We start from the raw sequence: 16,004 nt of genomic DNA, 5'->3' as shown, positions 1-16,004 counted from the left end.
TCCTCCACACAAGTAAACAAACGTAGGCCTCGTACACACGTCCGAGAATCACGTAAGGAAAAACCCGTCGTTTTCCCTGACGAGATTCTTGGCAAGAAACTCTTGCCGCCGTAGTGTACTGACTGTCATTTCAAAAGAACCGCCGTTCTCTTGAAAGGAAAGAACGCGGTGATGTCATCGCGTATGACGAGCATGCACTCGTCACATTCGATGCCGTCGTCGCCATCTTGCTTCACCCTACCTATGCCGTGGAAGCTACCGCGCATGCGTCAAAGTCATTTCGAGCATGCTCGGGTTTCCACGGCGACAGGTAAGTATACACACTCTCGGGTTTCTCGTCGGGAAACAGGCCGACAAGAATCTCGACGAGAAAAAAAAAGCAAGTTCTCTTTTTTTCTCTTTGAGATTCTGGCCAGATTTCCAGATGAGAAACCTGAATGCCTCGTACACACGAACAGTAATCTTGGCAAGAAGAAGTTTTCTTGCTGGTTTTTGCCGAGAAACCCGGTCGTGTGTACGAGGCCTCACTTCTGTTATTGCTAACCAGGTCAAACAGTGAAGATACTGGCTTCAGCCACAGGCCCTGCCCGTTGGTCACGCCGCTCTGAGAATTTCACCCAGATTAGATTTATGCCCCGTACACACGATCATAAAGGCACAGATCAATCCGCGCTACTCCCAAAAAGTACAATTGAAATAATGTTGAATTGTAAATAGTGATAAAAAAATAAAAAGTGAAGTGCTGCACTCAAAAATATAGGAACCTAATATTGGGCTCCAGAAGACATATGGAAACAAAAAATACAAGTGCGCTACTATCATAGCATCAAAGCCATTTATGGCCACCAATAGAGGTTGCTTGAAGGTCGGCTTAGAGATCTATCAATAAAGCAGACTCTATGACTAATGCCACGTACCATTTTCTGACAACAAAACCGTGGATTTTTTCAAACAGAATTTTTTCAAAAAATCTTATACTCTTCATAAACACTTGTTCACTAGGAACAAGTGTTTATGAAGAGTATAATATTTTTCGTAAATCAGCTGCTTTGCGATAGGACTTATTGCACCTACTGCTTTACAACACTTGTGGTCATTTGTCACACAGAGACTTTTTTATTTGTATTTATATTTATATTTATATTTTCATTTATTTCACCAACTCAACTTTTTGATGCATTCCATTCACTATGCACATTGGTCAACAATGGCTTTGATGCTATGATAGTAGCGCACTTGTATTTTTTGTTTCCACCGGTACACACGATCGGAATTTCCAACAAGAAATGTTCGATGTGAGCTTTTGGTCGGAAATTCCGACCGTGTGTGGGCCCCATTGGACATTTTCTGTCAAAATTTCCGACAGCAAAAATTTGAGAGCCGGTTCTCAAATTTTCCAACGTATTTTCGTCTGTATGCAATTCCGATGCACAAAAATCCTACACATGCTCGGAATCATTAAACTTCATTTTTCTCGGCTCGTCGTAGTGTTGTACGTCACCACGTTCTTGACGTTCGGAATTTCCGACAACATTTGTGTGACCGCGTGTAGGCAACAAAAGTTTGAGCCAAAATTCTGTTTGAAAAAATCCACAGTTTTGTTGTCAGAAAATGGTACGTGGCATTAGTCATAGAGTCTTCTTTATTGATAGATCTCTAAGCCGACCTTCAAGCAACCTCTATTGGTGGCCATAAACAGACCAACAATACCAGGTTATGGGCCCAAATTTAAATATGCATGAAGTGGCAGTTGGCCTTAACCTGGTCATACCACTGCTTTAATAAGTAAAAAAAAAATAAGTACAATGGTGTATGCTTTACAAATGTGTATTGTGCTCTGCTCACTTCAGGGCTCAATATCTCGCCTCCTCACTACTGCTTTATCCCTTAAAATATTAATACACTGCACTGCAACCCCATGCATTTCACATGGTTGCAGGGTGGTTATGGTTCAGCCACATTTTCTTAAATGGGTTACATAAGATGGTGGTACCACCTGTGAAAAACGACACACCATTCAACTTGTTCCTGCTGCAGCATGTGTACCTCCCTGTATATGTACCTCATTGTATGCCCTAGTTTCGGCCGGAGAGCAGTTAATCCATGGCTCAACCACCTGCTCCTACTGCCCCGGCCTTCTGTGTGAATGAGCCCTTAGGCTAGGTTCACACTATTGCGAATTGGATGTGGTTTTCACTGCATCCAATTTGCATGTCAGGAGATTGTGACGGGCTCTCTATGGAGTCGGTTCACACATTTCTGTAGTGGCTGCGGTACTAATTGCACAGGAGTCCTGTGTGTCTTCTGGTCCATTTCAGGCCTGAATTCAGACCAAAGTTTGGGTAATTATATGTAGCATGGTTGCTGGAAAAATTAACAGTAAATGCATCCAGCTTCTTTTACAAATTAGACTTCTCTTCTTTTATAATGCAAGTACACAAATGTTGCACAGTAGTCGATTTTTTTTATTTTTATTGATACAGCTTCATCTCTGCATACTATTTCTTATCTCTTTACTGTATTTATCATTCATAGATAAACAATCAAGCCAAGATGTCATCCAACAAGAAGAAATAGCAATACTCCGGAGAACAGTATCTGAGCTGGAAAAGGAGAAGGACAGTTTAGTTTGCAGTGTGGATCAGAAAACCGGAAAGATTTCCACACTTGAAGATAATATTTCTCTAAAGGTAAATGAATATCTGTACTGTATTTTTTTGGTAATCAGTCAGCAATGCACTGTAATTATTTAAATTCTTACTTTTGTTTTCATCTGTTGAGAGACATAAGAAATATTTTACCTTAGGCTTATACTGCCTCCTACAGGGGGATTGACAAACAAACTGTAAGCCAGCCCAGGATAACCCCTCCTACTACCAGCATGCTACAGTTTTTTGCTAGTATCCTAGGCTTTTCTCCAACTCTTCTGTCTTAACATACTAACCTATTTTTTGCTAGCACTTTTTTTCCTCTGCAATTTTTTTCCTCAATCAAGACTCCTCTCTACTTCATTGCTAGAGCATATCTCTTCATTTTCAGCGAGCTCTATACAGTAGTCCTCAGCTTGGGCTTAGGAATATCGTGTCTGTACTAGACTTGACAGTGCGGGACAAGCCTATAAGTGACCTCTGGGAACTGAGTTCCACATGCTTGTTCTAGTCTCTGTTCTGATAAAAGTTAGCTTCCAAGTCCAGAGCCGCTTGCATTGTTTTAGCAATTGCCCCATTTCTGAAGACTCAGTTAGGTTTATTTACTAAAGGCAAATAGGCTGCAGTTGCACTCTGCAAGAACAGTTGCGCCAGAGCTTAGTAAATCAGCAGAAGCTGTGTTGACTTCCATCCAATCACATGCAAGCAAAAATGCTGTTTTTTCTATTTTCCTTGCAGGTGATTGGGTATTCTTTGCAAAGTGAAGCTTTGCCTCATTTACTAAACTCTGGAGCAACTGCACTTTGCAAAGTGCACAAGGGTTATTTACTAAAAGCAAATCCACTGTGTACTTGCAAGTGCAGTCGCTGTAGATCTGAGGGGGACATGCAAGGAAAATAAAAAACAAATTATTGGATGATAAAATCAGCAGAGATTCCCCTCATTTCAGATCTTCCCCTCAGATCTACAGAAATTGCACTTGTAGTGCAGAGTGGATTTGCCTTTAGTAAATCAACCCCCAGTGAGTAGGCCGGGCTGAACACTTAGAGTCAGGGGTGTACCTAGAGCATTTTCCACCCTATATTTGGCCCCCGTCTCTATAATCACCATCAGTGCCCCTTTTTACTCTCTGCCTCCCTGGCACAGTCCTACGTTTGGCATAAACAGATAACTAATACTATTAGCAATGTGTTTAGGTTTAAATAAGAGATTGCAGACATACTACAGGAGAGGGTTAAAGACTGAGGACATGATACAGGAGATGGTCAGAGACTGAGGGCATGATACAAGAGATGGTCAGAGACTGCAGACCTGATACAGTGCTTTGAAAAAGTATTCATATCGCTTGAAATTTTCCAAATTTTGTCATGTTACAACCAAAAACGTAAATGTATTTGATTGGGATTTTATGTGATAGGCCAACACAAAGTGGCACATAAATGTGAAAGGAAAAATTAAACTGTTTGGCCTGAAAGCAAAATGCTATGAGTGGGGGAAAACGAACACTGTACATCACCCTGAACACACCATCCCCACCGTGAAACATGGTGGTGGCATCATCTTGTTATGGGGATGCTTTTCTTCAGCAGGGACAGGGAAGCTGGTCACAGTTGATGAGAAGATGAATGGAGCCAAATACAGGGCAATCTTATAAGAAAACTTGTTAGAGTCTGCAAAAGAATTGAGACTTGGGGGGAGGTTCACCTTCCGGCAGGATTACGACGCTAAACATACAGTCAGAGCTACAATGAAATGGTTTAGTTTAAAGCATATTCATGTGTTAGAATGGCCCAGTCATAGTCCAGACCTAAATCCAATCGCGATTCTGTGGCAAGACTTGAAAATTGCTGTTCACAGATGCTCTCCATCCAATCTGACAGAGCTTGAGCTATTTTGCAAAGAAGAATGGGCAAAAATTTCATTTTCTAGATGTGCAAAACTGGTAGAGACATACCCCAAAAAGGGCTGAAGCTGTAATTGCAGCGAAAGGTGGTTCTACAAAGTATTGTCTCAAGGGGTGCTGAATACAAATGCACGCCTTACTTTTCACATATTTATATGTAAAAAGTTTGAAAATCATTTATCATTTTTCTTACAATTCACTTTGTGTTAGTCTATAGCATAAAATGCCAATAAAATACTTTTATGTTGTAACATGACAAAATGTGGAAAATTTAAAGTGGTATGAATATCTTTTCAGGGCACTGTAGTCAGAGACTGAAGACATGATACAGGAGATGGTCAGAGACTGCAGACATGATACAAGAGATGGTCAGAGACTGTGAAGAGATGGTCAGAGATTGCCATTCCACCGTTCAGGCAGCCCAGGTGCAGTGTACAGCCTGTCATTGACATGAATGATTGTATGCTGCTGTACTCATGTTTATGATTACACCACTGTATAAAGGAATACAGCAGCATACAATGACAGGCTGTACACTGCACCTGGGCTGCAATTACACTGAATGGGCAGTTGGTGCACAAGAGTCTTGGCTTGTTTCTAGAGTGGGAAACCATGGTCCAGATTCACAGCCAGCGGGCGCAACGTAACTTTTCTGATTTAAGTTACACTGCCGCAAATTACACAAGTTAGTGCCCGATCCACAAAGCACTTACCTGGAAATTTGCGGCGGTGTATCCTAAATCAGTCCGGCGCAAGGCGGGCCAATTCAAATGGGGCGAGTCCCATTTAAATTAGGCGCGCTTCCGCGCCGGACGTACTGCGCATGCTCCCGACGCTATTTTCCCGACGTGCCTTGCGCGAAGTTACGATGCGCCGAGGTTTTGTGAATCGCAACGGGTAAAAAAAAGTTGCGTCGGGAAAAAAATTTGACAGCGACGCGGAAAAGATGGGTACACTTTTACATGGTGTACTAACTTTACACTTTGTAAAAGGTACCCTATCTTTGCGACGGCAAACTAACACTTACGGCGACTTAACAAAGGGAAAAAGCTTTGTGGATCTCTGTAAGTGCTAATTTGCATACCCGACGCTGGATTACGACGAGAAATGCCCCCAGCGGCGGCCGCGGTACTGCATCCTAAGATCCGACAGTGTAAAACAATTACACATGCCGGATCTTAGGGATATCTATGCGTAACTGATTCTATGAATCAGCCACATAGATAGAAACAGGGATACGATGGCGTATCAGCAGATACGCCTGCGTATCCCTTTTGTGAATCTGGCCCCATGTTAGCAGAATAACACTTTAGGGTTTTTTTTTTTTCCAATTTATTCAGCTTGTATTGTGACACCAGCAATGTTTATATCAAAGATAAGGCAAGCAGATGGGTGGATGGACAGAGCACACATACATCTGGCATTCTTTTCCCCCTATCAGGGTCTCTGTAAGAGCCACGAATTGAGCTGGCAGAAAGGAATGCAGGTGCTCTGTCTGTCATATGGAGGAGTTTTAACAAAAGCCTTGCTGGTGTCAGAATACAGCCAGGATGGTCTTGTTTTCTGGAGCTACTCTGCTAACATCAATTATGCCACACTGCAGAAACCAGCATGTGCTCTTCATGCTGGCAGAAGGTGTTGCGCGCTCTCTCTCTCTCTCTCAGCCTGCCGGGTCTAGTTAAAGATCATCGGCTTATGCGGCCCTCAAAAAACAAACAAACACTGTGACAAATGGAAGAAAGGGTATGTGAATCTTGGGGGTGTTGTGGGGGAGCTTAAAGAAGTTTTGGGGATGCTCCTATCTTTCACCGCCCCTGCTGACAGCCCCCCCTAATGTGTGGCACCCGGGCTGGACCACCTTTGCCCCTCCGTTGGTACGCCACTGCTTAGAGCCACCTCATTTACATAGGCTGCTGGGCAACTTTATTTTTTGTTCCGACAGATTATTTTTCTTTATTATTTTTTTTTTGTTTTTATTGAACAATTTACATTTGGAACATAGTTCTGCAATTTACAAGGCAATACTGGAGAAATGCATAAAACAAAGAAATGTGGCTTATACACATGTAGGCACAGCAGATCAAAAAACGTGTTCAGATTGAACACTGGACTCAGTAACTATCAATGATTGGAAATCCTTATGTCCACGCTATTCATGGGTTCCCACAGATTTTTACCATTGAAAGGGTTAATGCTGTGGGATTGCACACTGGCATCATCTGTTGTCTGGAGTGTCACATGCACATGCTCAGACAGAGCTTGAGGAAGCATTGGCTTTCAAAAAGGCTCATGGAACTTCGATCTTTGATCTGTTCCTGCTGCTTGCCTACAGTGACTTTGGTCACCTCTATATATCTGACCCTCATCTGCTCCAAGCAGTCTTCATTTTGTAAGTACCTGAGGCTTCGCCTCTTACCCAACCTGTGTGTTGCCCGGCTTTCAAACCACTGGCCTTGGAAACTGTCTAATTCTGAGTCACTCCAGTCCTTGACTTTGAAGCTTACCCCTGAGGACTTGCAGTGTACTGCTATTATTTCCAGATTTTAACTCTTATTGATGCGGTGCACATCACTCTAAAATAGGAAGATCAGCCTTTTGTTTTTACCAATGCTGTCTCTAGTCTTTGAACCTTTAAAGCTACTCTGGTTGCAGATACTTTCCCTTTGCACCCTGTCAAGGTGGACTCAACTAAATATTTGAGTGCTTTTTATCATTTCAGCATTAAACAACTGTCTCCCAGATTGCCAATATTGCCATCTGGTCTTCTGGTCGTGTGTTCCACAGAGTGGATTGTTCGGTTCCTCTGATGCCAGCTTTGGGCGTTGGATCCTTTAGGCAGCACTTTGAGTTGCAGGTAGTCCTAGGTTCTTTATTGTGTTTTCTTGGGCTTGTTAGTATTTGTTTGCAGTATTGTCCACCCCTCAGTTGGACTGCTTTTGGACATCCTGAAGGTGAAAGACTTCCTGTATCCATCAAAGGACAAAGAAGAAAATAAGATTTTTTGCTGTAAAATCCTTTTTCTATACTTAAAAATCATGCCCCTGGCACTTCTTTGCTACTAAAGGTTTGCTGGGCTGACCTACACTTTCTTTTTTATAATCATGTCTAAGGTCATGACCTACACTTTTTTGTTTGCCAGTATCCAGTCCTTCTGTGGGTGAGATTATAACCTGAAAATTAAATACTTTCTGTGTCCCTTAATGGACTCTAAAAAAAGGATTTTATTGGAAGTATAAAAATCCTGATATTTTAATCCTACAGTACTGGACATAGGATGTGTAGTCATAGACCATGGCTTATATGCTACTACCTTCAGGTTATTGAACAATAGCAAAAGCTTTGCTAACAGCTCTCCACTGTGCACCCTCAAATAACCCCACTTACTCTGTGGGACTTACTTCTGTCAAGATTCACCCTCTCATTGTCTCAGGGCTCACTGTCAGTTTCCGGATTTCTTGTCCTCTATGCATACCTTGGCAATATTACTATTTCAATTTGCCTATCTACCGATTTAGTCTTTATTTAAATATGTTGTAGTAACCTTGGGTGTATTTAATAAGCAGCCATGCAGCTTATAAAGACTACAGACAATTTGTAGTAATAAGAACAGACAGAATCAGAATGGTTGTTGTTTCTGATCCAATATAGTTGTATCAATAGTTCCTTCTGAGACGCATCATTTCAATAAATTGGAGAGGGAGCATATGAACAATATACAAAAAAAAACACAGAGACAATAAAAATATCAACGAACCATAAAATTTGTAGCCAATAAGAAGTTTTGTTTTTTTGTAATGTAACTACAGTAACATACTATATACTGATTTATTTTGCTTTGGGAATACTTCAGGATACCCATTGCTTAATTCTATTAAACTTGATCCCTCTAGAATTCAGTCTGGAGTCATTCAGTAGTTACTTACCCTGTACAATATTAATCTTTTATTTATTTCTTAGGAAAGCACTATACAACGTATGCTCAGGGAAATGGAAGATTCTACACGGTAAGCTTCCGTTTACATGTTTGTTTTGCTTTTTTGCTGCATGCTTCAGACGGGTTTTTTTGTCATAAAATCTGTAATATACTATTTGTATAAAGTCTGAGCATAAAAAAAGTTGATGGATTTTATATAAAATTATTGCTCAGTCCGCAGTTTGATATGTTGCAGAAGTACAATTCAAATGTGAATATAGGTCTATACAGACTATATTCCAAGTAGCAAACACATTTGTCTATTCAAAATAATAAGTTAATAAGGTATTTTATGATGTATTTAAAAAAAATTTAATCTCCTCTTCAAATCCTTGATTAGAAAAAAATGCAATGATTGCGATATGCAATGAATCTGCCTTGCAGGATACAGGTCTTATGATAACACTCTCCGTAATTATTGAGCCCCCACTGCAAGCATTTACTTCCTTTGTGCAGGTTGGAGGACAGTGGATAAAAAGTAGATTTTTTTTTATTTATTATTCCCTAGAGACTAGAAGCAATAATGCCTCATTAATTATGACACACCCAACATCTGACAATCTAACACAATAAATCAGAATAATTGGCACATGAGTGGTATATTAACTTTAAGCCTCATTCACATGGGCATACCGATCTGTACACCTGTGTAAAAAGATGTTAGGGGTAGGTAACCTTACAGAGATGGAGAACTGCAGTGGACAAAAAAAAAAAATATTACAAGAGAGTGCAGGGTTTGAAAGTGCACTACGCTCAGAATGCAGGGTTCAAAAGTGTGTTAAGCTCAGAATGCAAGGATCAGGAGTGCGTTGCACTCAGAATGCAGGGATTGGATTGGGGGGGGGGTGATGTGAAGGATGGTAGAGGACACTTTTATCGGGGTGGCCCTGTCCATAGCAGTACCCACTGCCCCCTTCACAACACACACACTAGTACCCCCTTCTCTCCCATAGCAGTGTCCACTGTCCCTTTTACATTACACACACACAGTAGTGTCCTTTTCCCTTCCCTCCCATTGCAGTATTTCATTGCATCCGATTCCTACCTGTGCACACGAGACTGAGAAGCAGCACAGTTCTGGGCAGAAGGCGGAGGAGCTGGCTGAGTGACTCATCATATTAACATGCTGGTGATTGGTTGCTTAGGACCTAGCAACCAATCACCTGCCGGTTAACTAGAAAAGTCAACTTGGCCAGCTCCTCTGCCCACCCTGCGTCCTGGGCTGTGCTGCCTCTCGCTCCCCGTTTACTGATGACAGCGGCAGAGGAGGGGAGGGGGGAAGAAGGCACGGCGCATAAGGGTGATTGCGAAGACCGGCAGCTAGCAGTAGGAGGCGGGGGTCGGCGGTGCAGACCTGTTCCCGATCTACCTGTCACCTACCAGCAATCGACAGGTAGCCTGTGATTCACAGGTTGCCAACCCCTGGTATATAACAAATGTACTGGTTACTGTATTTATAAACATTATGGATTCTGTGTGAGATATACAGATTAGTATTTTTTATTAATATTATTATACAGGATTTGTATAGCACCAACAGTTTGCGCAGTGCTTTACAATGTTAGGGCAGACAGTACAGTTACAATACAATTCAATGCAGGAGGAATCAGAGGGCCCTGCTCGTTAGAGCTTACAATCTAAAAGTAACACACTTGCTTATATTTTCAAGATAGACAGTCAGTGTCTTATCTTGTTGAAGGGTCTCATTTTTTTCATGTATCATGATCTATGTGATTCATTTTTTAGTTTCAGACAAAGTCCAGACATTTAACAGATCTTAGCAGTATCGGTAATTTTCTTTGTGACTGTACTGACATGTAGTAAAAGATTAAATTGGGCTAGACGTGTAATATCAGGAGGGTGTTTGTTGAGAAGCTCTATCATGGGATCTGGAGGGATAATAGTGCCTACGAGGTTGGATAAATATCAAAGATATTGGTCCAAAATGTACTAATAGGTGGGCAGGTCCATTATTTATGCAGGTGAGTTCCTAGATACCTGCAGCTCCTGAAGTATGTGGGTGTGTAATTTGGGATAATAAGGGGGGTCTAACAGCTTTAAAACTCAAAGTATAACCTGTAATTTCCTTTAACATTCATTCTGCTTTGGTTTCACTACAGGTTTTTACTGAAATTAGTAGCTTTGTATTTTCTTTTACCTAAGACCAATATGCTAGGTCAGTGATGGCGAACCTTTTTGAACCCGAGTGCCCAAACTAAAATAAATAAGTTAGTTTTGTGTTGTAAAGTGCCAACACAGCAATTCGCGAGAGAGGAGGGGCTGAGCGAAAAGGGTGTGTGTGAGAGTAAGAGAGAGATGGGGGTGTGTGAGAGAGAAAGAGAGATGGGGGTGTGTGAGGGAGAAAGAGAGATGGGGGTGTGTGAGAGAGCAAGAGAGATGGGGGTGTGTGAGAGAGCAAAAGAGATGGGGGTGTGTGAGAGAGCAAGAGAGATGGGGGTGTGTGAGAGAGAAATAGAGATGGGGGTGTGTGAGAGAGAAAGAGAGATGGGGGTGTGTGAGAGAGAAGGAGATGGGGGTGTGTGTGAGAGAAAGAGAGATGGGGGTGTGTGAGAGAGAAAGAGAGATGGGGGTGTGTGAGAGAGAAAGAGAGATGGGGGTGTGTGAGAGAGAAGGAGATGGGGGTGTGTGTGAGAGAAAGAGAGATGGGGGTGTGTGAGAGAGAAAGAGAGATGGGGGTGTGTGAGAGAGAGAAAGAGAGATGGGGGTGTGTGTAAGAGAGAAAGAGAGATGGGGGTGTGTGTGAGAGAGAAAAAGAGATGGGGGGTGTGTGAGAGAGAAAGAGAGATGGGGGTGTGTGTGAGAGAGAAAGAAAGATGGGGGTGTGTGAGAAAGGGAGAGAGAGAAAGAGAGGGGTTGTGTGAGAAAGAGAGGGGTTGTGTGAGAGAGAAAGAGAGGGGTTGTGTGAGAGAGAAAGAGAGGGGTTGTGACAGAAAGAGAGGGGTTGTGACAGAAAGAGAGGGGTTGTGTGAGAGAGAAAGAGAGGGGTTGTGACAGAAAGAGAGGGGTTGTGACAGAAAGAGAGGGGTTGTGTGAGAGAGAAAGAGAGGGGTTGTGTGAGAAAGAGAGGGGTTGTGTGAGAAAGAGAGAGAAAGGGAGGGGTTGTGAGAGAGAAAGAGAGGGGATGTGAGAGAGAAAGAGAGGGGTTGTGAGAGAGAGGGGTTGTGAGAGAGAGGGGTTGTGAGAGAGAAATAGAGGGGTTGTGAGAGAGAAAGAGAGGGGTTGTGAGAGAAAGAGAGGGGTTGTGTGAGAAAGAGAGGGGTTGTGTGAGAAAGAGAGAGAGATAGAGAGGGGTCGTGAGAGAGAAAGAGAGGGGTTGTGTGTGTGTGTGTGTGAGAGAGAGAGAAGTTGTGAGAGAGAGAGAAAGAAGGGGGTTGTGAGAGAGAGGGGGTAGTGTGTGAGAGAGAAAGAGAGGGGTTGTGTGTGTGTGTGTGTGTGTGTGTGTGAGAGAGAGAGAGAGAGAGAGGTTGTGAGAGAGAAAGAAGGGGGTTGTGAGAGAGAGGGGGTAGTGTGAGAGAGAGAGGGGGAGTGTGTGAGATAGGGGGGGGACAGAGAGATGCTGAGAGAGGCGGGAGCTGAGAGAGAGGGGGAACAGGGTGAGAGGGGTGTTAGACAGAGGGAAGGGGACAGAGAGAGAGGGACTGAAAAAGAGGGGGGCTAAGAGAGAAGGAGGGGGCTGAGAGGAGAGAGAGACCTCTATTTCTGTCCTTTTCTGCCATCCCTGCTCTGCCTCCCTGCCCATCTTTGTCTGTATCTAGTCAGTGTTTAATTGTGCCCGGTACCTGTCTCCGTCTTTGATGCGGGAGAGCTCTCTGTTCTATTCCCTCACAGCCTGCGCCTCTCGCCTGTCCTCGTCTTCAGGGCCCACAGTCCGCCTGCGCCCCTCTTCAGCCATCAAGTAAGCGGTGAAGCTCTTCTCTCTGTCCCATGCTCTCAGGCCTGTAACCTTCCATGCAGAGCCTGCGAGGCTGCCCACTCACTCATTCGGGCAGATCGTTCCCTGCACCTCGCCGCTGCTTGTTTCTCTCTGTCCCATGCTCTCAGGCCTGTAACCTTCCGCACAGAGGCCACCCACTCACTCACTTGGGCGGATCATTTCCTGTACTTCGCCGCTAATTACTTCTCTCCCTCCTATGCTCTCAGGGCTGTAACCTTCCGCTCGGAGGCTGCGGGCCGCCCATTCACTCGGGCACTCGTTTTCCTGCACCTCACTGCTGCTTGCTGGCACTCCACATCGCGAACCTGATCCCCCTCTCGCATGCCCACAGAGATGGCTCTACGTGCCAGCTGTGGCACGCATGCCACGCGTTCGCCATCACTGTGCTAAGTTATTGGCAGACAGACAGTGAAACTCCTGCTGTTGTGGAGCTACAAGTCCTAGCATGGCTTGTCTGACAAAATGTACTATATAAGGTCAACCAGAGGTTTGGCAGGCCAAACTGATTTCAGATTTTTGATAGCTGTCTGTTAATTAAAATACCTGTAATTGACTATAGACTATGCCTGTGTGTTACATACACACCCACCTGTAAAATTAATCATAATTCGAATATTTACTGTACACTGAGATATCTACATACAGTAGCAATTTAGAGGTATGTGCTCAAAACTGGGTAAGTGTGAAAAACCTGTTGGCAAATTTCCTGATAGAGGTCAGGTATAGCATAACTGCACGTAGTTTTCTGTCTTGTTGGTTCTCATTTATGAGGATTTTTTTTTCTCTTAACAACTACAAATGCTAGCTTTGAGAACTAGTAATGTCGCTCTGACAACTCTTACAATGTTAATCAGAAAAGAGATCTAAAAAAGTTGCACTTTTACAACAATGATCTTGCCTTGACTATCTTAGGAATTTCTATAACAGCCTTTATCAACCTTTTTACACAAAGGAATCCTTGAAATCATTTTTAGGCCTTAGGATACCCCATATAGGTTGGATATGGGGGATAGATTTATGGACTTTAATTCAATTTTTTTATTGTTTTTACTGGTAATGGTGGCAATCTGTGCGACATTGCGGCGGACAAATCTGACCCCGGTGACACTTTTTGAGGACCAGTGACATTATTACAGTGATCAGTGCTAAAAAAATACACTGATCAATGTATAAATGACACTTGCAGGGAAGGGGTTAACACTAGGGTGCGATCAAGGGCTTAATTGTGTTCCCTGGGTGTGTTCTAACTGTCTGGGGGATGGGCTCACCGGGATAACACAGATCGCTGTTCCTGATTACTAGGAACAGCAGATCTCCATGTTGTCTTCTGTCAGAACAGGGTTCCGCATTAATTACATCCCCATTCTGCCTCTTTGTGAAGCAATCACGAGTGTCCAGCAGCCTTTGGGTCTGCCGGCCACATGCATTGACTTGTCCTTCTTGCCGTGGGCGCGTCCACACTATCTATTGCATGAAACGATGTACAGGTACTTTGTTTTGCGCAATAGAGCCGACTTGTCGCAGTTTATGTACTCTGGCTCTGGATGGAAGAATGTGACCCTTACACCCACCCAGTTAACAGTCCATGTTTACTTATCTGAGAGACAAGAGGAGAGGCTCCACTGGAGCCGTGCCTGGAACTGTGTAGACACCATCAGGTGGGAGGTCAGCTAGCTCAATGTTTAAAGAACCCCTAACAACCTTTGGAGGAAACCTGGCTGAGATTGACTGTTCTATACAATGCTTTTTTGCTGTAACTCTTCAAAATAATTATATTTCTGTTTTTTGTTTAGGCAATCCTCAAAGACTATAAGCAGCCATGAACAGGAAATCCACCGCCTGCGTCGGCAGCTGGATGAGATTAGTGATGAATTGTCTCGCACTGGAAGGGAGAGGGAAGTTGTTGTTCAAGAAAATTGTGGTCTGCATGACCAGCTATCCAAGTGCAAAGTGGAAATACAGGTAGAAAATAGATCAGGCTTTTTATTCTCCTACAAAGAGGTGTGACTACATTCAATTTATTGCATATCAAATTATTATACACATAATTGTTTTCTCAAATACATTTGACAGAATCATCATAGGTCTACTATGTTGTTCTAGAGCAACAGTACTCTGGTCTAACCACTTTCTGTGGGGGCACTGATATGGGCTCACTCCCAAGCCTTGCTGTCTGCTTCTAATGACACAAATAGCGGGACTCTGCCTCATTCCCACTCCCTTGTCACTGGCTTTGATTGACAGCAGCAGGAGCCAAGGACTCCCTCTGCCTCAGCAAAACCAGTGAGACCAGGGCATAGCGCTGGATCAAATGTGGGCTCAGGTAAGTAAAATGAGGGGTGAGGGGAACACTGATGCCTAAATATTTTTTACCTTAACGCAAGGAATGCATTAATGTAAAAAATATTTTGGGTTCAGGACCACTAGCCTTCTGTGGCCTAGGGAGTCTGGCCATCCCTTTGTTTTCGGTTTCTCCTTTACTCCTGTTTAGGCTGTGAGTCCTTTGTTGGGTAATAGTTTGTTCTGTTTCATCTCCTGGTTGGATCCAGTAGACTAATTTCATGTTATGTTTAGGGTGGCTCCTCACTGGTTTGATCACTCTGACCTTGTGGCATCACATTTGGTTCCTATTGAGTTTAAACAAATACAAAAAGTCCATATAGGCCTCATCAGACATAACGAAAAAACAGGGATTTTTGGAAATATATTTAGTCAAATTGTCTTTTTTTTTTTTTTCTAGCTTCAAGCATTTGTCCTTTGGGTGACTCCTGTGCTGCTGAGATGCACACAGTCCCCAGTTGGTATTCATGTTTGGCGTTTGCCACATCACACAGTCCCCAGTTGGTATTCATGTTGGGCATTTGCTGCATCACACAGTCCCCAGTTGGTATTCATGTTGGGCGTTTGCCGCATCCCTGGCCCCCCTTCTCAGTTTGGGCTGCTTTTGAACATCCTGCCAGTTTATGAGATCCTGTGTCCCTCAATGGACAAAGAATCATAAATTCATTTTCTCGAAGTCCATTTAGAGACACAGATCCCAATCCTGTGTTTATGATCATGCTCTTGGTACTGCTTTGCTACAAAACAAAGGCCTGCTGGGAGTGGAAGGGGTTATCCAAGGCTTGCACAGCAACTTTTTTCTTGTTTGCCAATTTCCCAGTAGGTGGCAGTATTACACAAGCCCATGTGACTTCCTTTGCCCTTCAGTGGACTCGTACACAATTGTCGGCCAACAAACACGAACGTAGTGACGTCCTATGTGAAATGTCAGCTCTTGAGCGCCACCCTTTGGGCACCTTCTGCTAATGTCGTGTTTGGTGACCATTGATTCCGAGCATGCGTGTTTGTACTTTAGACTTTTGTGTGACGGACTTGTGTACACGACACGATAGGAAAATCTGAGAACAGACCGCTGTTCGCGGAAAATGTATTAACCTGCCTTCCAACATTTGTCGGCGAAAAGTTGGACAACAATTGTCTGATGGAGCATACAAATGGTTGGATTTTAGGACAACAGTCTGTCAT

At 43.3% G+C, this 16,004-nt stretch overlaps 1 protein-coding gene across 2 annotated transcripts in view; it reads left to right on the top strand.

Annotated features, from left to right (window-relative positions):
* TSGA10 (testis specific 10) overlaps positions 1-16,004 on the top strand; it is a 100,173-nt gene that overhangs the window by 40,982 nt on the left and 43,187 nt on the right. For both annotated transcript variants that reach the window (XM_040336342.1, XM_040336343.1), the window contains exons 11-13: positions 2,536-2,690; positions 8,509-8,555; positions 14,273-14,441. In XM_040336342.1, the coding sequence (XP_040192276.1) occupies positions 2,536-2,690; positions 8,509-8,555; positions 14,273-14,441 (371 nt within the window). The remainder of the gene's footprint in view (positions 1-2,535; positions 2,691-8,508; positions 8,556-14,272; positions 14,442-16,004) is intronic.

This window comes from Rana temporaria, chromosome 2 (assembly GCF_905171775.1).
Source record: "Rana temporaria chromosome 2, aRanTem1.1, whole genome shotgun sequence".
Lineage (NCBI taxonomy): Eukaryota > Metazoa > Chordata > Amphibia > Anura > Ranidae > Rana > Rana temporaria.
Note: the sequence above shows the minus strand (reverse complement) of the source record. Positions and strands in the feature narration are given on the sequence as shown.